The 24,849-nt window shown below is 40.5% G+C and overlaps 1 protein-coding gene across 7 annotated transcripts in view; it reads left to right on the forward strand.

Annotated features, from left to right (window-relative positions):
• LOC133635993 (serine/threonine-protein kinase BRSK2-like) overlaps positions 1-23,014 on the forward strand; it is a 198,491-nt gene extending 175,477 nt beyond the window's left edge. For 3 of the 7 annotated variants that reach the window (XM_062029552.1, XM_062029598.1, XM_062029569.1), the window contains 3 exons: positions 1,336-1,428; positions 9,984-10,031; positions 21,534-23,014. In XM_062029552.1, the coding sequence (XP_061885536.1) occupies positions 1,336-1,428; positions 9,984-10,031; positions 21,534-21,751 (359 nt within the window). In that variant the 3' untranslated portion in view covers positions 21,752-23,014. Of the gene's footprint in view, positions 1-1,335; positions 1,429-9,983; positions 10,032-12,304; positions 12,358-21,533 lie in introns of all 7 variants that reach the window. The other 4 variants (XM_062029562.1, XM_062029607.1, XM_062029578.1 and 1 more) reach the window with 3 other exon arrangements.
• Positions 23,015-24,849: the final 1,835 nt, after the last annotated feature.

The raw sequence follows: 24,849 nt of genomic DNA on the forward strand, positions 1-24,849 counted from the left end.
GGCATTGTTAATGTGGCTGGATTTAACGTTTTTAAATGTTTCATTTAGTAGCAATATGGTTGGTAAAGTTAAGGATTGTGTTATTTTGTTTGTGAGAGGGCACGATCGTGTTGGCAGAGCAGCGCATACAAAAGCTTGTTGTTGTTTTGACCTTTTTATTACATAGAAAGTTGAGCCATCAACCCCTTGTTATGTTTATTTACAATACAGTACTGTATAGCACTTTATATTGTGATCAAAGTGTACATACCTTAACTAAAATAGTGACTTTTTTCGAGGCTGGAACCGATTATTTATATCTACATTGTCTCTTATGGGGAACTCTGCTTCACTATACAAACTTTGCTATTTACGCACCATGTTCATTGTTCAAGAACCAGTTAAGTTCGTAAATTGAGGTTCCACTGTACGTATATCTTCCTTCATTAATACTTCAACATGATGTCCCTAAACTCATCAGCATTTAGGGATGATTGTGGGAGAGGCAGTGGGAGGACACAAGGTCTTCTGCACACAGTTCACTGCAGGTGTGATGAGGAGAGTTTGTACAAGTGTACAGACATACATCTGAATATTTTCTTGCGTGGTTCATTCTGAGGTTTGTACGTACTACGGGTGTCTCAGAATAATCGACTTAGTCGACTTAGATTCAGAGGAGTCTGATTCAACTATCAGCCTCGCAGTCGAATCGTCGGACATTTAACTCCTCTCCTCCCTCCTTCGGAGGTCATGATCTTTCCACAAGTTCACCTACAGAAACTTTGTTACAACTTTTACCTACTCTTATCAAGTTTGATTGTTTTTTCGGCGCTTCCCTAAAAAATAACATTTAGATGTTTTTCTTTTTGTGGTGGAAAAAGTCGCAAATGAGATCTGTGTTTTGTCCTCTTCAATGAAAGACTGTATTTCTTTTATATGTTTATTTTATTAACATTGGGAGAGTCACATTACACCCATGTGACGTTACTGGCACCAAGTGACGAGTGTACTACATGTAGTACATTTCATTACAATCTGTTTAAAAAGTGTTACACCATAACGAATCAGATTTGACTATGAAAATCCTTCTTCAAAGACAACCTGAGTGTACACACTGTTTTACGATGGAATCTATGCACACTTTTGTGAATAAGGCCCCTCATGTCTTCCTGGTGTGGAGTCAATGTTTATTAAACAGTGACCATACCACACTCCCTGAAATGTAGAGCACAAAACAGGAAGTGGGCAAAAGAAGAGTATGTTGGGATGCAGAATTGATATAACATGACCTGGATTGGAGCGCTGTCTCTCCTGACATGACACAGGTGAAATAACCACATTTTGCTAAATTAACAGGTCCAAGCCGACGTTTCAAGCGTGTGGTGGAGATCATTCAGACCCAGCTGCTGAGTTCCAATGAGCAGTCTGGCATCCAGCCCCAGATCTCTGGTAAGTTGAGAAGCCCACCACCCACCCGACCACACCATCTTTCTTCCAGCTGCCTCACTTGTCACAGCAAGGCCACACCTGTGGAGCGCCTCGCCTTTGACCCACATGGCTTCCGCACACAGCATGTGCATGTACTCGCCAACGTACCATGGCGTGTAACTAATATAGTATGAGATACTTTAATGTACAAATCCAATCCATCCCTCTTAAAGGAAAACTGCACTCTTTTTTTATTTTTCCGATCATCCACAATGGAGAAAACCCGTTTTTCTCTTTTTTGTAGCAAGCATCGCAGGAAATAAAATTCATCTATCCCACCTATAAAGCCCTCTAAAAACATCCAAAAACCGCCAACAATGCTCCATTTACATGTCATGACTCTTATATTGTTATTGACACTAACCTCGAGGAACTACTTTTCTGGCGTAGTGACACAACTCCTTGCTCACGGTGCCTCAGGCCAATAGCTAGTGGTAATAAGCCAAGAAGTTGGTCAACATTTAAATTCCACACGCTACCAACTAAAGAACTGGACTTACTGAAGCACTTAAAGGCCTACTGAAATTATTTTTTTTAATTTAAACGGGGATAGTAGATCCATTCTATGTGTCATACTTGATCATTTCGCGATATTGCCATATTTTTGCTGAAAGGATTTAGTAGAGAACATCGACGATAAAGTTCGCAACTTTTGGTCGCTGATAAAAAAAGCCTTGCCTGTACTGGAAGTAGCGCGACGTCACAAGTTGAAAGGCTCCTCACATTTCCCCATGTTTACACCAGCAGCGAGAGCGATTCGGACCGAGAAAGCGACAATTACCCCATTAATTTGAGCCAGGATGAAAGATTTGTGGATGAGGTACGTGAGAGTGAAGTACTAGAGTGCAGTGCAGGACGTATCTTTTTTCGCTCTGATCGTAACTTAGGTACAAGGGCTCATTGGATTCCACACTCTCTCCTTTTTCTATTGTGGATCACGGATTTGTATTTTAAACCACCTCGGATACTATATCCTCTTGAAAATGAGAGTCGAGCACGCAAAATGGACATTCACAGTGACTTTTATCTCCACGACAATACATCAGTTAAGCACTTTAGCTACGGAGCTAACGTGATAGCATCGGGCTTAACTGCAGATAGAAACAAAAGAAATAAGCCCCTGACTGGAAGGATAGACAGAAGATCAACAATACTATTAAACCCTGGACATGTAACTACACGGTTAAGGCTTTCCAGCCTGGCGTAGCTTAACAATGCTGTTGCTAACGACGCCATTGAAGCTAACTTAGCTACGGGACCTCACAGAGCTATGATAAAAACATTAGCTATCCACCTACGCCAGCCCTCATCTGCTCATCACCCGTGCTCACCTGCGTTCCAGCGATCGACGGCGCGACGAAGGACTTCACCCGATCATCGATGCGGTCGGCGGCTAGCGTCGGATAGCGCGTCTGCTATCCTCAAAGTCCTCCTGGTTGTGTTGCTGCAGCCAGCCGCTAATACACCGATCCCACCTACAGCTTTCTTCTTTGCAGTCTTCATTGTTCATTAAACAAATTGCAAAAGATTCACCAACACAGATGTCCAGAATACTGTGGAATTTTGCGATGAAAACAGAGCTTTTTGTATTGAGATACAATGTGTCCGAATCCTTCCGTTTCAACCATCGACGTCACACGCAAACGTCATCATACATAGACGTTTTCAACCGGAAGTTTCGCTGGAAATGTAAAATTGCACTTTATAAGTTAACCCGGCCGTATTGGCATGTGTTGCAATGTTAAGATTTCATCATTGATATATAAACTATCAGACTGCGTGGTCGGTAGTAGTGGGTTTCAGTAGGCCTTTAACTGACTGACTGACTAGCTCTCGACTAAGACAAGACGACATTACTAGGAAGATACTTGTATGCTCTCTTTTTATCTGAGGACTATTGTGAACTTACTAGCTCAACGAGAAGCACACGTCCTTTGCTGAAAGATACAACCATCCCAGTGAGAGCTGCCATTGTAAGTCAATCAATCAATCAATCAATGTTTATTTATATAGCCCTAAATCACAAGTGTCTCAAAGGGCTGCACAAGCCACAACGACATCCTCGGTACAGAGCCCACATACTGTTGTGTTATGTTCTTATTCTGTCCATAAAACGTTTAGCACTTGTGTGACATTATAACGCTACGAGAATATAAATAGTGTTTCACCATAGCTGTATCATCTGTCCTCATCGTTGGTGATCTGCAAAATTCCCCAAAAAAGTGCAGTTTCCCTTTAAAGGAAACACAAGTATGAGAAATATTAGACCACTGGCTTTGAATGAACATGTTTTTGTAGAAGAACATGTGTAAAGTTTAAAAAAAGAAATTATGCTATATAGTGGATGTAGTTTTTGCTGGGCTGCCTATAGACAGATGGATTTATATAAAACAAATCTATGGCCACGTTCACACTGCAGGGTATGAGGCCCAATTCAGATATTTTGTTAAATCTGATCTTTTTATGTAGTCGTTCACAAAACTATGAAAATATGCGACTTCAATGTACAGTATGTCGAATGGGAAAATGATGTATCCGTGAACTGACATGCATGCGCACAAAACTGACATCACACGCTGACCACTGTGTTTACAGAAGTAACCATGGCCCCGATTCATGTGGGTGTCAGTCCTGACACATTTATGGCTATTTCAACGGGTTTATGCAACCTGAGTCAACATTTATTATTTTGCATAGGTTGTAGGGCAAGGATTTTAGCTATGGTAGTTTGTTGGGCTGTGAGGCACTTGTTGCTACGTCTGTACCAAGGAGCATCTGGGTGAGGAGGAATAGCGATGTAAGTCCTCCTATTTAAAACATAATATTTTTGCCACTGACTATTTACTGCTTTTTCGTCCAGAGTTTACTTTAGCTCATATCTGCTGTGACAAATAATTGCAACATGTGTCACCTTACGATGCATGTAGATTGGACACTTTCAGACTGCAGTTGCATCAGATTCTTATGCAATTTTTATCCACATAGGAAAGAGGCCTGGATCGGATTGAAAAAAAATTTAAGTTTACTGAATTTAATTGTACTGTTAATATCAACATAAAAAAATATCAGATGCATATGGGCAAAAAAAAAGGCGGAATTGACCTGCAGTGTAAACATGGCTTAAGTGTCCAATTGTCTTGTTAGTGTGACACTTAAGTGTTCCATTTGTTGTGTTATTGACTTGATGTTGGTTCCCTATGATGATAAAACTTAGTAACGACCTAATACCCTTTTTATTCTAGATACAGTACTTCGTATTGTATAAATTCAACACACCTACTACATTGCTGGAAGCTCAAAACCTAGTAAGGATTTTTGGGCATGGATCATTGATATTAGTTATATTATAAAAACTACACGTATACATATATATATATATATATATATATATATATATATATAGAAGACAGAGATACTAAATGGATTGCGCTCCTTATTATGCTTACTTAACAGACGCAATCCACTTTTCACAAGTTTAAGAGATTATCTTTGCGTGTGGTATCTAGTTTGCACATGTTTTGTACACACAAACCTCAAGTAAATCAGGCCCATAATGTGTTCATATTAGGAGTACATTCTTAAAAGAACAGGACTTATTTGTGTGGTTCGTAAACCTGCTCTACCTCCTAAATCACTGTCATCATATACTCCATAAATACTAAGGCCCAATCCCAATATACCCTCTTACCCTACTTTTTAGCCCTATCCCTACATTTTGCACATTCACGTGAAGGTAGTGGTGTCCAAATGACTCTTTGCATGTACGTTTGTAGGAGTAGTGGGCATAACGAGGAGTAGGGGGTATGAATCAAGCCCTTCAGAGTGAGGCATGTCAGATGCTGACTCGCTCAGGTAGGGCCAGAGAAAATTCCACAATTTCTGCAAATGTTATATAATATATTACACGTTAGTTTGGAAAGTTAGTTTGTAATGTTAGCCAGCTAGCCACGCTAGCTAACGTTAGGCTAAAATACTAAATAATAATACTGAAGCACTAAAACTTTCAAGTTTACGAATGTGAAAACATTAACGTTACGTACCTTAAAAAAATTCACAAGAGACAACAGTCATAGATTGCAGCTTCTTCTCCGTCTAGTTCTTCAGTTATTCATTAACCCAAGCCATACTTGCCAACCTTAAGACCTTCGAATTCGGGAGATTGGGGTTGGTGGGGTGTTAAAGTGTGGGGCGCGGGGTTGAGGTGGGCGGGGTTGGGGTAGGGCGGGGTTTGGTGGTAGCGGGGGTGTATATTGTAGCCCGGAAGAGTTAGGGATGCAAGGGGTTGTGGGTATTTGTTCTGTTGTGTTTATGTTGTGTTACGGTGCGGATGTTCTCCCGAAATGTGTTTGTCATTCTTGTTTGGTGTGGGTTCACAGTGTGGCGCATATTTGTAACAGTATTAAAGTTGTTTATACGGCTACCCTCAGTGTGACCTGTATGATTGTTGATCAAGTATGTTTTGCAGTCACTTTAGTGTGTATGCAGAAGCCGCATACAACATGTGACTGGGCCGGCACGCTGTTTGTATGTTGAAAAAGCGGACGTGTCGACAGGTTGTAGAGGACGCTAAAGGCAGTGCCATCACGGCACGCCCTTAATATTGTTGTCCGGGTGAAAATCAGGAGAAATTCGGGAGAATGGTTGCACCGGGAGATTTTCGGGAGGGGCACTGAAATTCGGGAGTCTCCCGGAAAAATCGGGAGGGTTGACAAGTATGACCCAAGCATGATGAATGTAAAAAAACGATCTCAGCCGTTAACTTCATTGCTGTCGGGTGTGTTGTGTAATGGTGGGACTATATGGTTGTACGGTACACCGCTACTAATAAAGTACCGTGGTAGTAATTAATTAAAAAAGTTACTACTGCCTTTGGAAAACACTCGTAGTTCATTTTCATCCACATGTGCTGCGGTGTAGCGGTGACGTTGCTGAGCCGAGGCGCGGCGCATTCGTGTGTCGAAATGCACAAACCGAGTGCATACATTCAGAAAAAGCATCCAAAGTAATCATGACAAAAAAACGACAATTCTACTGGGTAATAAAAAGGGTGCGTGAAAAGAAATATGAAAGTATTTGAGCTTCAGAACAATCAAAGATGACTCTTTAAACACGGAAGTGCCGCGCTGCAAGTGCTGCTTTAAAACATGCCTCGCCAAATGTGTCAATACAGCATTATCACGTTTGTTTCAAATTTAGGTTTAAATAACAACCAGACCTACACAAGGAGTTTAAAGCGTGGCAAGTAATATAGTTAACACCTTCCCCGGTGGACATATATAGTAGATACGAGACACACATACAGCTGGTTGGCTTGTTGAAATTTATTAGAGCAGTCAAAACCGCCCACAAAATGTAAAATAATGCAAGTGAATTGACTGAATTTCGTAACAAATTCCCACTATTTTATTTGTGTTTTATTTTCAACAATGTGTGTTTTACATGATACTTGTCTTGTCTGTGTACTTTTAGCTTTATTGTTTTCAGTATTTACTAATGATTGTATTTGTCTTAAAGCACAGATCAAAATTGGCAACCATAAATCATGAAGCATTTAATACAATGTCAATAAAGCTTTATATTGTATTCTTACCTAATTCTAGATTATGGCAGGCTTTATTTTATATGTAAAATAATTGTAATTTGTTCTATGAGTGCAATAAAAAAAAAACTTGTTTAATGCGCCTTCTAATTTTAATTCCAATCTTTTAAAATTGAAAATGAAAAACACATGTTTAATCATAAGTTTTATCATAAATGTTGTGTTAAAATTAAACCAATAATGACATTTTTTGTGTTCCCTTTTATTTTGAAAAGTATCAAAAATCATTGAAATACATAATGATATACATTTTTGGTACCAAAATATTGGTGTCAGGCAACTCGAGGTGAGACGTATGAGCAAACATAACTAAGTAGTCGCTCAAGTGCCCCAACGTAAACTATGCCGTGACGTAGCAAGTGGTGTCCCAATTCTTAAAGTTAAAGTTAAAGTGACTCTGATAGTCACACACAAACTAGGTGTGGTGAAATTAACCTCTGCATTTGACCCATCCCCTTGTTCACCCCCTGGGAGGTGAGGGGAGCAGTGAGCCGCAGCGGTGGCCACGCCCGGGAATCATTTTTGATGATTTAACCCCCAATTCCAACCCTTGATGCTGAGTGCCAAGCAGGAAGGTAATTGGTCCCATTTTTATAGTCTTTGGTATGACTCGGCCGGGGTTTGAACTCACGACCTACCGATCTAAGGGCGGACACTTTAACCACTTTGAGGGCTAGCGGTAGTGAGTGAGGGGGTGTGTTGGGATTGGGCTTTAGTTTGCATTCTTCTCTTTTTGACCGACATGTTCAGATTCCGCAGCCTCGTCCTTAATGGTATTTTTAGCCTTTGTCTCTTTGTTACATTAAAGCTACCATAAAATGATGTACTGTCATATTCATGAGGGTGAACTTGCAAATGCTGTATGTTCAGGACCAGTTCAAAAGTTGGGAGACATTTTATTTTCTAATGCGTTAAAAAGGTCTTATAATCTTACCCAAAAATCCTCACTATGAAATGCAAAGATCCACTAGTAACTTTGGTCAGCTATTATACGAACAAGTAGGGATGATACTCGAAACCGGTTTTCCCGGTTGTTTGATAAGAAAAGAACCGAGTCCTCGGACTCGAATACCTTTTTGAGAACCGGTACCCGTTATCGAGACCACTATAGTAAAGAAAAAGAGTGGAATCCCGTCCCGACCAGAAATGCTCCGTGGGACATCACAAGAAATGACGCCATGTAGTTCAGTCATTAGGCGCAGATAGGGAAAGCAGGAAAACAATGGACGGGAAAAAGCGCTCCAAGGTGTAATAAAGTTCGAAACAAAAGGTATAATCCAACGAATAACTTTACTGAGAGATTTTAGCAGGGTAAAAACACATGACGAACACTTTTACGACCAACCGGAAACATAGCAACCAGGCTAGCAACGCACCTCCTTTACGGCAGCTGTCGCAACGTTCTTGATGCAACCGCAGCACATACATATATATACAACATATCTCCGTCTGGCAGAGTCTATTTCCTTGTAAACAAAACAAAATCACACTGTATATGTGTTGTCTGTCTAATTATAAATAATGCAGACGAGGCGTGTTGGCTGAGTTCTTGACGTTTACTTTCACAGCGTGGCAACATGCAACACTTTTCGGGGTGACCGCGCATGCTCGTAACTCCCGTTGCATGCTGGGTAGTGTAGTTGTTATATTCTCTAGCTCATAACATCTTTCCCCCATAAAGAAATAATGTTAACTCAATAAAGTGTATTTCTTTTTTTAGCTTTAACTTTTCATTTTTTAGCATTTGAACCACATTTGCAAACAACTTTTCTCTTCATAGAATGTTCTTTCAATAAAGAAATAAAGTGCAAAAATGTCAAAGCATCATAACAAACAGCTAACTAGCTTTGTCAAATAGCAGCAGAAGTGCACTTTTTGGAGAGCTGTATTATTTTCAGTTTTGTGCCCAAGAGACTGATTTTATTTAACACTATATTATTATTTATACACCTATAGTGATCACAGAGACAGGTTGTTTTTGTGTTACTGTATATATTTGTTTCTCTGAAAAATCCCACTTAATATTCTTTGGGTAACAACAGTCAATATTTATTTATTTTATTTTATTTTTTTAGGTGGGTAACAGTCAATATTTATTTATTTATTAGATTTTATTTTTTTATTATATAATAAAAGTGAGCTTTTGTTAAACCAAGTATTGTCAATCAATCAATCAATCAATCAATCAATCAATCAATCGTGTGTTTTTTTCCATATACAACAACCTATCTGGACTCGATAAGAGAATCGATAAGGAATCGGTTCGATAAGAGGATTCGATAATAGGCTCGAACTCGATAATTCCTTATCAAACATCATCCCTACGAACAAGTCACCGCCACAAAAAAAAACACCTGGATGTGATTCTGACATCTCAATTTGTCTTCCTGTCGTCCTCTTGCCTGCATTTTCATGCGTGCATGCTTCTTGTCATGCTTAGCGTCACACTTGAAGTCAGCCATCTGCATGTTGCATCACGTTTAGCACGCGGAACATTAGCATGTGTTTGTCTGCATCAATGTGTGCAGAACTGTATGCACTTAACACATTCAATAATTGTTGTGTTGTAATGAGTGCACGGATCACATGACGGAATATTTGAACAAAAGTTCTGTAACTCACACAATATCCTGTCAGATGTGTGTGCATGTTGTTTAAGATTAACTATATGGTATCCTCACCTGAGTAAGAAGTAGAACAATGTTTTAGCAGGTAATTCTGCATAACACTCCATTATTTTGTCATAATAGGCAACAAAGAGCTGTAATAGTACCCAAAATGGATGGATGGATGGATGAATATTCTAGTACATGGGATTCCAAACAAAGATTATCAAATATTTATCTATAACATAGATCTATATGTTAGCTGCTGTTCTGCTGAAGTTTAATACTCTCATCATCCTTTGTTCTTACAGTAGATAGTTGTCAGTCCTCTGATTGGCCAAGCCAATCCTCCAAGCGAGGTAAGACTCAGACTGACTGTTGCACCTTACTTTGCTTTTAAACTAAACTAGCAACATGGAGGCCTGTCACTAACATCCTGTTTGCACTAATGTGTGTTTGAGAGAAGTACCAAACAGTAAATATGTCTTTACTGCAGACTTGCTTTTTTATAACACGTGAAAATAAATACACAAAAACATACTTTTTTTTATTGATAATAAAAATATTACCACATAGGAATGGGCATCAATTTGTTCATTGTTATCTTGTGAATGACAATGTACTACTTGGCTCTAACCAGCACAGGGCACAGCTGAGTCAGTGTGAACTGTTTGCTGGCTGAGTATAGTTTTATTACCATACCATACCATACCAACTTTATTTATTATTATTATTAACGCAGGTGGCCAGTAGTGGTCCTACTCTTTAACGTTTGCAGTTTTACGGTTTTTGGGATAAAATTGCTCTCTGTTTGCATGCCTAGGTGTGTTATACCTCATTGGAAGCTTTGGTTGTTAAGAATTTAACAATGTACATCAGTGATTCTGAAACTGTGGTTCGTGTACCACTAGTAGTACACGGGCACCAACACCAAATAATCATTTAATAAAAGTACAGTGTTTTATTTTCCTATATTCACACACAGTGTAACTGTGTGTGAATATAATGTAATGTTACAGTGGCCAAACATATTAAATATACTTGTTAAATAAAACCTCTGAGTTGTTTTTTAATGAATACTTAGGCCTACTATGCTACTGTATTCTAATGTTGGTCATTATGGTGGTACTTGGAGAGCCAAATGTTTTCTGAGTTTGAGAACCACTGATGTACATCATTCCAGGATACATTTATAACTGTAGAATCTGGAAAGACAAATTACTTTAACCAATTGTTTCCAAATGAATCATCTTTAGAACTCCTGATCTTAACTTCATAAAATGCTGTGTAAAATACTAGATTTTGTAGTATCATTGTCAAATTTGAAATGGGATTAGGTAAAAACTCAATATATGTGATTTTCAGTCCATACCGCCAAACTAGTTACAGTGCTACCTCGACTTACAGGTGCTTCAACTTACTTAACTGGCTAATTGCTATGCTTTAAGTTGTAAGCAAAGATTTTAGTTAAACGCCTCTTCACCGCTAGTTGGTGAGGCGAAGGTCACAGTGAACCCTGTACGATCTACCAATAACATCTGGTCTTACTTGCTAGTATTAGCTCATAGCTGAAGGGCGACATAACTTTGTTTTTCCAACTAAGGGAAGGAAGGAAGTGAGTGTGAAGGACAGTGCTGAGAAGAAGAGGAGGATGATATTATTTGAATGAAAAAGAAAAAATCATTAAAACATGACCAAGCATGTAGTCGACGAGGCGAATGAGTCGTAAATGCCAGCCAAGGACGTTAAAATAATATCAAAACGGCGGACATGTATCCAATAAAATATGGAGAAGCTGATTATTTTATGTTGTACTTCATAAAACTACTGTAGTTGTTTGTAGTACTTTATCTTCTATTGTTTTTAAAACAATCTTATTCAAAAGTTTGTTTTTAATTTAACAGGTATGTTACATGTTAAAAGTTGTGCTGTTTTGGGAGCCAAGCACCAATTAAATTAATTTCAAAGTACAAACGTATAACATTGATTCGAGATAAGAGTGTTTTGAGTTACGAGCTGGGTCATAGAACCAATTAATCTTATAAGATTAGGCCCTACTGTAATTAAAAGATAGATTTTTCTGAAAAACATATCGGACAACCTAACCTTTGTCCTCTAAACTCCTAATACTCCATATCAATCACAAAAACACATTATGATTGCTATTAAAAACACTCAGCTTTCAAAACCATGCCTCTACTCTAAGTGGTTCAACTCAAGTTGATAACTTCCTGATGGAAGACGGTCCAGGCCTGGTGGAAAAGAATGCAGATGAAAGTTGGCTTGCGTAGTTAGTGCATGATTGCTTCACTTTCATTTGACAAAAATACTTGTTTTGCTGACATTTCATTTTGTTGATAGCTTGCAAAGTTAAATGAAGAGATTTGGTGGTATAGTGGTTCGGTTTTTTGCATAAAAATCTGGTGACCAGCTTACCTGTGACCCTAATGAAGACAAGCTGTAGAAAATGGATGGATGGATGGAAGAATCAGAAAAATACTCCTGCCTTTACTGCATGCATCTAAAATTGTCATGGAAATATTGTTTGTGTATCTGTGCTAATTGACCTGTGCTAACCCGTGCATGATAATAGTTTACACCTTTTTTGTTGTTAACTGTTCCTCATTAACAGTAAAAGATGTTGTATCATGACTGCATGACGGTGTTTTCTGGAAAGTATACATGGTAAGTTTACACCACAAGCATAGCAACAAGGACGACTTATATTTGGAACGTGAAGGATTAATGTGTCTGCTCTAATGTTGCATGTTTTGATCCACTGTTTGATGGCATTTTGTGTTAATAGATGTTGTTATTGTTGTTGGAATGAAGATGGAGAGATAGCTGCAGCGCTGGAAGACATTCTTACAATAAAACAACAACATTTCTGAGCTAAACAGCATTTAAAATGCAAATTCATATTTTCAATGTAAGGTGATAAGAATTGCGTACCAAATGTAAACACTTTTTGAGCAGATATATTTCTCACATTTAGCACACTTTTCCTACATTTAGGTAATTTTCGTCTCATTTAAGTTTAAATTAACTATTGACTATAAATATTATATCCAAATGTTAAATCTAAATCTAAATGTTAAATCTAAAACTTAAATTAAACTTGAATTGTAAGTCTAAATCTAAATGTTGGAACTAAATATAAATGTTAATAAATATAAGTCTTAATGTTAAATCTAAATCTTAAAACTAAATGTGAGCACTAAATGTTAAATCTTAACCTAAATGTAAAATTTAAATATAAATGGTAAAGCTAAACCTAAATGTAAAATTTTTATCTTAAATCTATCCATCCATCCATTTTCTACCGCTTGTCCCACTCGGGGTCGCGGGGGTGCTTGTAAAACTTAAATCTAAATGTTAATTTCTAAACCTAAATGTTAACTCTAACTCTTAAATGTAAATCTGAAATGTAAAACTTAAATCAAACGTGAGCGTGAAATGTTACTTTCTAAACCTAAATGTTAAATCTAAATTCTAAACCTAAATGTGAGCACTAAATCTCTTGCCAAGTGTTAAAATGAATATTTTTACAATATAAATTTCCCACCAGTCCGAGGCCTCTCAGCTGCAAAGCCGCGCCCACTTTGCCGCTTGTCAGTGCAGGCCACTTCTTACTGCAGAAGATGGAAACATGACATATGCCAATAAAGTTGCATATTTTTTAAAATGTTATTTCGAAATGTGTGAATTTTCATGGTGTGTTGCATAAAGACAAGAAGCTCACATACATTGCTTCACTTTCACGTTTGACACTGAATGGGATGGATTCTTACACAGAGGCAGTCTGCATGTCACCTATTTCTATTTGTACGTGTCTTTCATCATTCCACTGCGCTACGCTGTTACTTCATATTTGTGTCATATATGAACATTACTTTGCTGTAAACATGTCATGTTAAGTTGCGGTAGCAGTCATTTGATACACTCGCTTTGAATCTGTTCTTAAGAATATGTCTTAATTGGAGTTTGCATGTTCTCCCCGTGACTGCGTGAGTTCCCTCCAGGTACTCCGGCTTCCTCCCACCTCCAAAGACATGCACCTGGGGATAGGTTGATTGGCAACACTAAATTGGCCCTAGTGTGTGAATGTGAGTATGAATGTTGTCTGTCTATCTGTGTTGGCCCTGTGATGAGGTGGCGACTTGTCCAGAGTGTAAGAAGCCTTCCGCCCGAATGCAGCTGAGATAGGCTTCAGCACCCCCCGCGACCCGAAAGGGACAAGCGATAGAAAATGGATGGATGGATGTGAGCTAAATGGTAATAACATGATCATAGTAAGTGTGAATTAAAATGTTCCTTCATCTTACTTACTTTTTAAGCACACTTCTCAGCGAGCCAAGACGTGCCCACAACTCAGACACTGCTGTCTGCTGTGTCATCCTGCAAGGAGCAGGAATGAAGATGTAAAAGTAACATATTGAAAGAAGGATATCGTCTTGCGCCGGATATGAACCTCTGACCAAATGATGACTTCACACTCACAATTTAGCGCTCAATAAGACATATGCTTTCGAACAGATCCAAAGCGAGCGTGTGAACTACTGCTGCAGCAACATGCATGACAGTGATCGCATTGTTGTTCTTCGTTTGGATAAAGATGGTAATTAGACGTGTAACCACTATACAGTTGGGGCAAGTGTTTAACAGCCAATTGACCAAGCTCTCGTCCACAGCTACCAGACCACGATTCCCATTAGGATGGCAGTATATGGGACAGGATGTTATGATGTGGTCTGCAGTTTGCTCCTCTGCACCACACTCACAGTCCGCAGATGAAGCCATACCCCATTTGCACATAGTTGAGCGGAAGAGGCAAACGCCAGTACAAAGGCGATTATTAATAATAATAATAATAATACCTGGGATTTATATAGCGCTTTTCTAAGTACCCAAATTTGCTTTACATGTTTTTCTGAACCCATCAATCATTCACACCTGGTGGTAAGCTACTTTCGTAGCCACAGCTGCCCTGGGGTAGACTGACGGAAGCGTGGCTGCAATTTGCGCCTACGGCCCCTCCGACCACCACCTATCATTCATCATTAATTTCACCGGTGTGAGCAGCACCGGGGGCAAAGGGTGAAGTGTCCTGCCCAAGGACACAACGGCAGCGATTTTTAGATGGTAAGAGGCGGGGAGCGAACCTGCAACCCTCAAGTTTCTGGCACGGTTGCTCTACCCACTACGCCACGCCTGACCCAAGCTGGCCTGGAAAGCATATTCCCGGTGGTGATGTACTGGCCTTAGGGATGTAATCATGGAGTCTGGAAGAGTTTCCCCGCCATTCCATGTTCCATTTGTAGTCCGTCCAGTTTGCTACACTGCCGTTTGACTGGTAAAAGTCATTTAGCAATTCCAATGCAGCAGGGACAAATGGGTGTCTCGATTTAAGCTGCCGGTGTCCTCTAAGAGGAGGAGACATATGCCGATCATGAAAAAGGTGCCCAGGCTCCAGTGCTCGGCATGCTAAAGACAGTGTGGCTCTCTTGCGACGAAGCTCAGATTGTTGACTACCTGCTAAGATGGAAAGACTGTCCGTTGGTGTGGGACGCAGGCATCCAGTCACTAAATGCAAAGCGTTGTTATTTGGTTTATCTATGAGACGAGTGTGAGCACTACGACAGCAAGCAGTTGTGCAGTACTCAGCGGCAGAGTGGACCAAGGCCAGGGTGGCTGTACAAAGTGTAACACCGCCAGCACCCCAGCTAGATCCAGCCAGTCGTCTCAAAAGCCCAAAGCATGTTGTTAGCTTTTTGCTTAGTGACTCCATGTGTCGGCGAAACGTGAGTGCCCTGTCCAACTTAATACCGAGATATGTTGGTTCGGCAGAAAAGGGTAGAGGACGTCCATCAACAGTGATGTTAAGCTCACGTTGTGCCTCCCTGTCTTAAACGTGGAAGGCTGCCGTCAACGTTTTGGTTACACTGAGCTTCAACTTCCATTTCTGGAGATAAGTGGATAAAGTCACCATGTCCTGGGTAAAAGACCCCTCTAACTCCTGCCAGTTTTGCACAATGCATAATTGACAAGTCGTCTGCATATGAACTTTTTGGCAGTTGTTACTGACAGATCATATATGTAGATGTTAAATAAGAGGGGAGCTAGTACTGATCCCTGAGGGATGCCATTTCCAACCTGCTTTTGGGGCCATCACCAGTGGTAAGGGTGAAACTGCGGTTTTAGACGAATTCCATGTTTAAAGAGACCATATGCCTGTCTGGCAGTCGCCGCAAAAGCTTAGGTAAGGCCACAGTGCCAAACGGTATCATAGGCTGCTGTAAGATCAACAATCACAGCACCTGCTTTATTCTTGGCTGAGAAGCTGTCCTCAAATTCTTGAGTCAGGACAGTAACTTGATCTTCCACACCGAAATTCAGCTTGCTCTTGAGGGAGCAGTGGATCGGTAATAGGTTCGACACAAGTGTAGATCAGTCTCTCCAGAATTTAGAAAGGGATACACAAAAGAGAGATAGGTCTACAACTCTTTTTATTTATCAATTATCAGCTCTGGGCAGATTGAATCAGGCCCCGGAGCTTTTCCAGACTTAAGCAAGTGGAAGACACTGGCAAACTCCTCTGGAGTAAAATCTTCAGATTGTTTCACCAGTGGGTGTAGAGATCCTCCAGAGTACAGCCACCTCCTTGTTCACAAGTTTGGCTGATTTGCGATGTTTTGTTCCATAGACCCCATTATTTACCAATTGCGATACAGTAGAGTTCGCAGAGATGGGGCACGGAAGATGCAATCTTCTGGATCTGCCAGTCAGGTTGTTGACTATATTCCATGCCAGTCGGCTGGAGTGCGTGAGGTCGATGGTGTTGACAGCCTCTGACAAACGCTCTCTTCGCTTTTGATCAAGTCCAGCATGCAGTACAGAAGCAGCAGTGCCTGATGCTTCGCCCTGCGGGACCTTCAAAAAGGCCTGGTAGAGGCTCTCACACTCCGCATCCCAGCATGGTCTGTAGTTCCGGTGTTCCAGCAACCAGAGAAGAAGTTGCGGGCATCCTTGGGGTTATGTAACAATACAAGGGTGCTCTTGGTTGACCAGTCAACCAAACATTCCCCATCTGGACTGGTGGAACTGTAGCCCCAGTTTGTGTGCTGGCAATTGAAGTCGCCAGCATAGATACTGGGGTCTGGAAACACCAGGATGGCTGCTGGTGTTAGTCGCGAGGTCGGTTGCTTATAGACTTTGACAATTTTACGCCATCAATGTCCACGCATAACCTCTCAATTGCCGATCCACTTGAAGATTGATCGACAATGGTCTATCTAAGCTCCTTATGGACAAACGTGGCAAGGCCAGCATATGTAAAATTTGGAATCACTAGGCATTGTTTACAGCAAAGTAATGTTCATATGTGACACAATCATGAAGTAACAGCACAGCAAAATGATGAAAGACACATACAAATAGAAATACTGTAGGTTTATTCATGCACACTGTCTCGGTGAGGGAATCCATTCCATTCATTGTCAAACCCAGAAGTGAAGCGACCAGGTGTTTGATTGTCTTTTTTCAAATATATCTTTATGCAACACATAATGCACACTCACTTGATTAGAGCTAACATTTTTAAAAATTTGCAACTTTATTGGCATTCATTTGTCAATATGCATCTGTCATGGTTCCTTCTTCTGCAGTAAAAATATGTAGTCGTAGTAGTAGTAGTAGTAAACATACAGGTACGTGGAATTTATTGCTGGGCATTTCTGCCTGCCGCACCTCCTCTAGTGCCCATTTCATCCTAAAATGTTTCCTAGCAGCTTTCCCCAACATGTGTCCTTTCCTTCTCAACCAGAGCCAAAGGCTGCCTTTTTCCGCCTTCTCTGCCAGCTCTTTTAGTGCCCTCTTCATCTTCCCTCTGGTCACTACTGTGTCCCTCAAGAGAAGTGTTACGACAAAGCCTCGGCATCCAACCTCAACTAGGTAGATGGTGGTCTTCCAGTCAGCCTCTCTGCACTCGGCGGCCAGCTCAGCGTATTTTGCCTTCTTCCTCTCGAATGCAGCCTCAATCCCTTCCTCATGTGGAATCGTCAGTTGAGGTCGATGACCAGGGGAAAATGGTCTTGGTGTTTTACTTGATCTGGTGTATCTGTTTCCCACCTTCCATGACAAAGTTGGTGTGGTACTCTGCTGGTGGTGACTTCTTGTTGTCTTGGTGACACCTCTCTAGCACTTCGACTAGTTTCCTCAGAACCTGATTGTGGCGCCATCTGTAGCGCCCCTGAGAGAGTGCGATCTTACAGCCTGACAGAATGTGCTAGAGGCTTGCGTTCCAGGTTTTGCCAAGATAACAACATTCCTTGTTTCCAAACCACTGGTGGAGGTTGCGAGGGCAGTGAAGTGTGTCATAGGTTGACTGAATTACAAAGCTAAGCCTTGCCTGTGGAATTTTCCATAGTTCTGACCAGCTGATGTTCCGGTTGGTAACTCCCTCCCAGGTTGTCCAGCTTTCCTGTCGACACTGTGACGCAGCCTTGAACTTATAGCACTCTTTGTCCATCTTGTCACCTCTGCCATCACCATCTCCTTCTTCTCCTTGTGGTTGGCTTTTGACCAAAAGCGAGGCGCCTCCCCTCATCCCAGTCCTGCATTTTCTACCTCGACTCTGCCAACAATCTCTCTGTGTTGCAACCTAGCGATGGCTCCTTACTGATTGATCAGCGGACTATCTTAGATTTAAAACCAGTCTGGTCTTTTCTTGCATGTAGCCCTATCTGATAGACTGTAGTGGCAGTTGCAGTATGTTCTGAGACCTGTTTCAGAAAGGCACCCTTGCAGACGCAACCACTTTCTGATGAATGAGTTGACTTTTCTATCATCTTACTTGCGGTGGTTGATGGGATCTCGCTGATTTTCAGTGGCCACAACACCATACCTTGTACTTCCCAGGGAGTTGGTGTTGATCGATCCTTGCCAGACCATCCGCTAGCTGCTTCATGATAGTTCTCCCATATGTGTGTCTGACTATTCTGCGGTGTACTGCCTCCCCAGGCCTTTGATAGGTTGTTCGGACAAGAGAAGGATTTACTCTCTCCCAATGGCAAAGGTGGTGAAGTAATCTCCGACTCCCTTCCTGATTGACAAGCTACGTGACTTGGTGGGTATGATCTTCATTCTTGCCCAGGCCATCAACTCATTCATTCTTTTGAGCATTCAAGATGTCTGAAGGAGGCTGGTGACGTCGTCAATGTAGCTTCTCAATGGGGGTAAATCTCTGGCCAGATGGTAGTCTGAGTCCTCCAACCATTGGTTTTTCCCGAGGAGGATTATTTCAAAGGCTGCCACAAAAAGGATTGGTGACATAATGCACCCCTTAGCGATTCCTACTTGTAGCTGCTGCCACCCGTTAGTAAAGTAGGAGTGTCGTGCACTGAGGGGCCTCGGATTGGTGAAATATTGACATTCTATAAATATTCATCTTTACACTTGGTGAGTGATTTAGCGTTCACATTTAGATTTAGATTTAAGATTTAGATTTTTATTTAAGATTTAGATTTAGCATTTAGCGCTCACATTTAGATTTAGGATTTAGATTTAACATTCAAGTTTAGATTTAAGATTTAGATTAGACATTTATATTTAGATTCAAGATTTAGGTGTATTGCTCACATTTAGATTTAAGATTTACATTTAGTTTTAGATTCAAGATTTAGATTTAACATTTATATATACTTTTTAACATTTGGCGCTTACATTCAGATTCAAGATTTGGATTTAACACCTAAGATTTAAGATTTAGGTTTGGATTTAAGATTTTGACTTTGATTTAATATATATATATATATATATATATATATATATATATATATATATATATATATATATATATATATATATATATATATATATATATTTAACATTTAAGTTTAGATTTAATATTTGGATTTAACATTTAGATTTAGATTCAAGATTTAAGTTTAGATTTACATTTAGATTTAAAATTTAGGTTTAAATTTAACATTTAGATTTAACATTTAGATTTAGTTAACATTTTTACTGAGCTTTTACATTCGGCAACCCACACATAAGCAATAACCAAGTAAACACCGAATATATTTCATTCAGACTTTCATATCTGAGTTGCAATTTGAAACAATGTAATGCGTTGTGTATGTTTGGACCCTGCCCGGTATGCAGAGTAGAATTGGCAACAATTACATTTTGAACATACTTCTCACATAAAAGTACAATAATCCACAATGCAAAAAATAAACTAAATCAGGTATTACCTGGTGACATGGAACTCAAAATGGCTAACAACCAGCTACTACATGGAAAACCTTAGGCAAAAGGTGTTAGCTGGAAAGGAGCAACTAAACTGTCAGGAAGGCGACAACAGGGAATATGGTCAGACTACCAAAACAGAAACATCAATACTAAACCATAAAATAAGTAACTGGAAATGGATTCTAGAATGGATCACCAGCATTAAGAAAGAAACATATTTCCACTTGTGTCATGAGTGTGACACATCTACAAACACCTTCTTCATCCTTGTGATTGACTGGCAAGCAGCACATTTAGGTAGGCTCCTGCCTAAAGTGTGACTTTAAAAAGTAATATTTGCAGAGAAATTAAGTAGTGCTTGAAAAAATGTAGTATTTAATTCTCCTATTGGTTCTCATGGAAGTTTCTCCAGTGCTCCAGTTAGATCTCCACCTCTGAAAACTGAGACTGAGATTGTATAAAAGTTTTCAGACCACAACATACTACTTCTGCTCAGTATTACTCACTTGTGTTCAGGCTGCTTATGGAGTTCACCTCATACATCTGCCATACATATGGCTTGAAATTAAAAAACAATAATGTACATGTTTTAAAAGTTTAATCACAATAGTCCATTTGTACAGTGATGGACTTGGGTTCGATTCCCCCTACCTGGCCTGCATTCTCACCGATCATTCACGCTACGACTCGTTTGCTTATACCGTCACTTCTCTTCTGGTGTTTTACCGCATTGTATCTGACTTTGTGGGTTATTTTCAGTTTTATTTTGTGCAAGGTTGCAGCCGTCATTAATGACTTGCGAGAAAAGCAATGGCGTTGATTTAATTAAATGTTTTAATCAACACAAGGATGTAGTCGCAGCAGTTTTTGTATAAAACCCAAAAATCAGTGAAATCGGCACGTTGTGTAAATCGTAAATAAAAACAGAATACAATGATTTGCAAATCCTTTTCAACCTATATTCAATTGAATAGACTGCAAAGACAAGATACTTAGCGTTAACTTTGTTATTTTTTGCAAGTATTCGCTCATTTGGAATTTGATGCCTACAATATGTTTAAAAAAAGCTAGCACAAGTGGCAAAAAAGACTGAGAAAGTTGAGGAATGCTCATCAAACACTTATTTGGAACATCCCACAACTGCATTGGCGTGTGTAAAATTGACGTTCCATTCAGTGCTGTGAAAATAATCCACACTGGAAATAATCTGAATAATTTGAAATAACACTGGAAGTAACAGGAATTTCCGATACAATTGCAGTAATAAGAATAGAAGTAAAAGTAGTCGTAACACTAATGATCGGTGAGAATGCAGACCAGCAGGAACCAGCAGAGAGAATGGGAATCAAACCCACGTCCATCACGGTAGGAAAGGACAGTTGTGAACAAACGTTGTAAGTATTTTCTTATATTAGGATGGTGTCTTTTGAAGCCATGCTAGTTTTCCATGCAATGATTTAGTAAAGAAAAGTGGAAGTAAAGAGCAGAGAAGTGTGATTGTGTTCAAAATGTCCAAGAGTCTCCTTCTTTTCTCCTCGTCTCATCTCCTCTTGTAAACCTCATTTCTCATGTGTCTTCTGTTCTCTGTTTTCTTCCCATCTGTGTAGGCAGCCCGTTGAGTAACTTCTTTGACGTAATTAAACAGCTTTTTTCAGACGACAAGAACGCCCAATCCGCCCCCTCGCCCACCGCTCCCAGCTCCCCCGCCAAGCATGCCTCCCCGGCTGCCAAGCCCGGCCAGCCACCCGCCAATGACTCCAAATGTCCCGCCGGCAAGGACAAAACAAAGATGGCTGCCAACAACAGGACACAGGAGCATCCTTAAGGAGTGCTAGCCGTGCATGTCTAGATGAGAAAGATGCAAAACTAGACAAAGAAAAGCTGCTTATATTGTCACAAATCCACTTTTTTACTCACAATGTAGCGTTGTAGGTCCCGCCTCCTCTGTCCCAGGGTTGGGTGGAAGGGGTGTCCTCTCGTTTCTTGTGTTTGATAGCTTGACTTGTCTCTGCCACCAGGAATCATCCACAAAAACTCTTAAACTACAGCGGCCGGCCTGCTCGTCACCTTCAGAAAAAGACCCAACGTCCCGCCCCCGTCCTCGTTACTCCGTCCACCTGACTAAACTCTTCTTGGAAGACAAAGAAGCCTTAAGACAGTAAAGTTTGTCACATCTTTTTGCTTGACTTCAAACACATGCCTCTGGTGGACACGACCCGGTGGAGGAAGCGGAGACAGAAAGTACTTCTTCTTTGGGTTTTACAGAAGCGAATAATCTCCTTTGTTTTACGAACTAAATATTGTTCTCCCTGTATTTTGTTCTCTCCCATACACATCAGAAACACACCAAAAAAAGCAACTAATGTAATCCTTCATTTGGTGATTCCTATGCAATAATTCCAAGCAAAGTTGTCCAGAACATGTACAAGACACATGGGAGTCTTTATTATGAATACTGTACAAAATTCGACTACTGAGAAAAAAAACTACAAACCAAGAGCAAAGTGAACAATTTATAACAAGAACTAAAAGTATTCAAAAAAGAAACTTCTTGAGCTTTAGGCCAGAAAAAACGAGTTGGGAAACGGAGCAACGAGGCAGTTTAGGAAGACAGTGTAAGTAGGAAATTGGAAATGGACTATCACTTTGACAGTTACCTTGATTATGTTATGATCCGTTCGTAGGTTTTGATTCACGTGTGGTTTAAGTTCTGTTTGAGCACCCATGTTTTGTGTTTCTTGGTTGTCATGGGTGCTGATTAGTGTCACCTGCCTCGGATTAGTGTTCGGGGTGCTCACCTGTTCCTGGGCACTAATCAGAGAACTATTTAGTCCTGACTTTTCGCCTCACTCGTTCTGGTGCTTTTCTTTGCTTACACGCAACAAGTGACGTCGTCAACCCTTCGTTTTCCTGAGCTAAGCTTTGCCTTATGCTGTTCTTGTTAGCTATCCCGTTAGCTCCCCGTGCTTTGTTTGTTTGTCGCTGCCTGATTTATAACATAAACTTCCTGAGTTCCTGCTGCATTCTTGGAAGAACAATCCGCGCATCACCATGCGTCCATAGCGTTACAGAAAAGCACCAGCACGAGTGAAGCAAAAAGGCAGGACTAAATAGTTCTCTGATTAGTGCCCAGGAAGAGGTGAGCGTCCCGAACACTAATCAGAGGCAGGTGACACTAATTAGCACCCATGACCACACGTGAATCAAAACCTAAATAAACTTAAACAAACTATGATCCGGGCAACGGATCATAACAGTTTACCAATTAATGACGCAACATCAGGAGCAGTTCAGTATTTTGCATCTTAGCCAGGAGTACTTTTACTGAGAGTCAAATTCACAACCATCAGCTTGGGAAAGGATGACTTTACCACCTGAGCTCCGCTGTATTTGAGCCTTGAAATCCATTACTGTCATTGAGAGTGGAATTACAATATACATTTTTTTCTTCACTTTTAGTTGTTCGTCAGCTGCCATTGTAGCTTGTATTCACCTGACGTCACGTCCGGCTCATTAAATATGTGAGACTCCAAGTGGAAAAAATCGCGAAAATGATAAACGTTTCTTCAGAGTTTTTCGAGAGGTAACCAAGAAGGGGAAAAGAGTACAACATTTTACAAAACGGCGACGGGAAAAGAGGCTCTCGAATATAACGCTCCAGTCCAAGGCAGGGGCAGCACGGTGGCAGAGGGGTTAGTGCGTCTGCTTCACAATACGAAGGTCCTGAGTAGTCGTGAGTTCAATCCTGGCCTCGGGATCTTTCTGTGTGGAGTTTGCATGTTCTCCCCGTGACTGCGTGGGTTCCCTCCGGGTACTCTGGCTTCCTCCCACCTCCAAAGACATGCACCTGGGGATAGGTTGATTGGCAACACTAAATTGGCCCTAGTGTGTGAATGTGAGTGTGAATGTTGTCTGTCTATCTGTGTTGGCCCTGTGATGAGGTGGCGACTTGTCCAGGGTGTACCTCGCCTTCCGCCCGATTGTAGCTGAGATAGGCTCCAGCGCCCCCCGCGACCCCGAAGGGAATAAGCGGTAGAAAATGGATGGATGGATGGAGTCCAAGGCAGCGGAATAGAAGAACGCACAAGTTTGCGTCGACGTTCTTTTAACGTTTAGTATTTCTCATTGAATTATTATCTTAATATTATTTGAATTTTATCTTCGTTTCGGAGTTCTTAAAACGCGTTCTTGCTAAGCGTGTATCGTAAAGCACCAACTCGGCGAGTCTGAATGAATAAAAGAAAGAAATTGGGAGCAAAACCTAAAATAGTTAAGCGTCTACCAAAGGCAGCAATCATAAATGAAGCTTTCAGCCTATTTTGATATAGAAAACCAGGCGTTCTCGTAACAACGCGTGCAACAACAAGGCAACATGACCGAAACTTCCCTGGCCATGCAGTTACAGTGAGCTGTGATCAGCGATGTCTCTGAATATCTTTCAGTGTTAACATAATGGGAAAATGAAAAAACTGTGAATCTATTGAATGCTCCTCGCAGTTTTCTTCCTCGCAAGACGCAAAGTTAAATCGTGAAATGCAACCTTACTCGAGCAAACACAATGTACGATTTATCTAGGAGGGTTTTGATACAAATTCCTTTTTTTTTTTTTAGCTGTAAGATCTCCTTTTTGCGTGCTGGGATCGTTTGCACGCTGCTTACTGCACAGTAGTCATGTTGGCTTGGTGGACCACCACTTTGTTTACTTCTGTTTATAAGTCACGTGACTGAATAGCAGTGGCGGGCCGTGCGTTTCCCACCTAGGCCTTCAGTGATGTCCGACTTCAATGATTACCTCTCAAAATACCATCATTGATGTCACCAACTAGGGCCAATTTAGTTTTGCCAATCAGCCTATTCCCAGGTGCATGTCTTTGGAGGTGTTTGAATACTCATTTTGGAATGACAAGTGAGTATCCAATCACA

The sequence above is a fragment of the Entelurus aequoreus genome, linkage group LG02, assembly GCF_033978785.1.
Source record: "Entelurus aequoreus isolate RoL-2023_Sb linkage group LG02, RoL_Eaeq_v1.1, whole genome shotgun sequence".
Taxonomy (NCBI): domain Eukaryota; kingdom Metazoa; phylum Chordata; class Actinopteri; order Syngnathiformes; family Syngnathidae; genus Entelurus; species Entelurus aequoreus.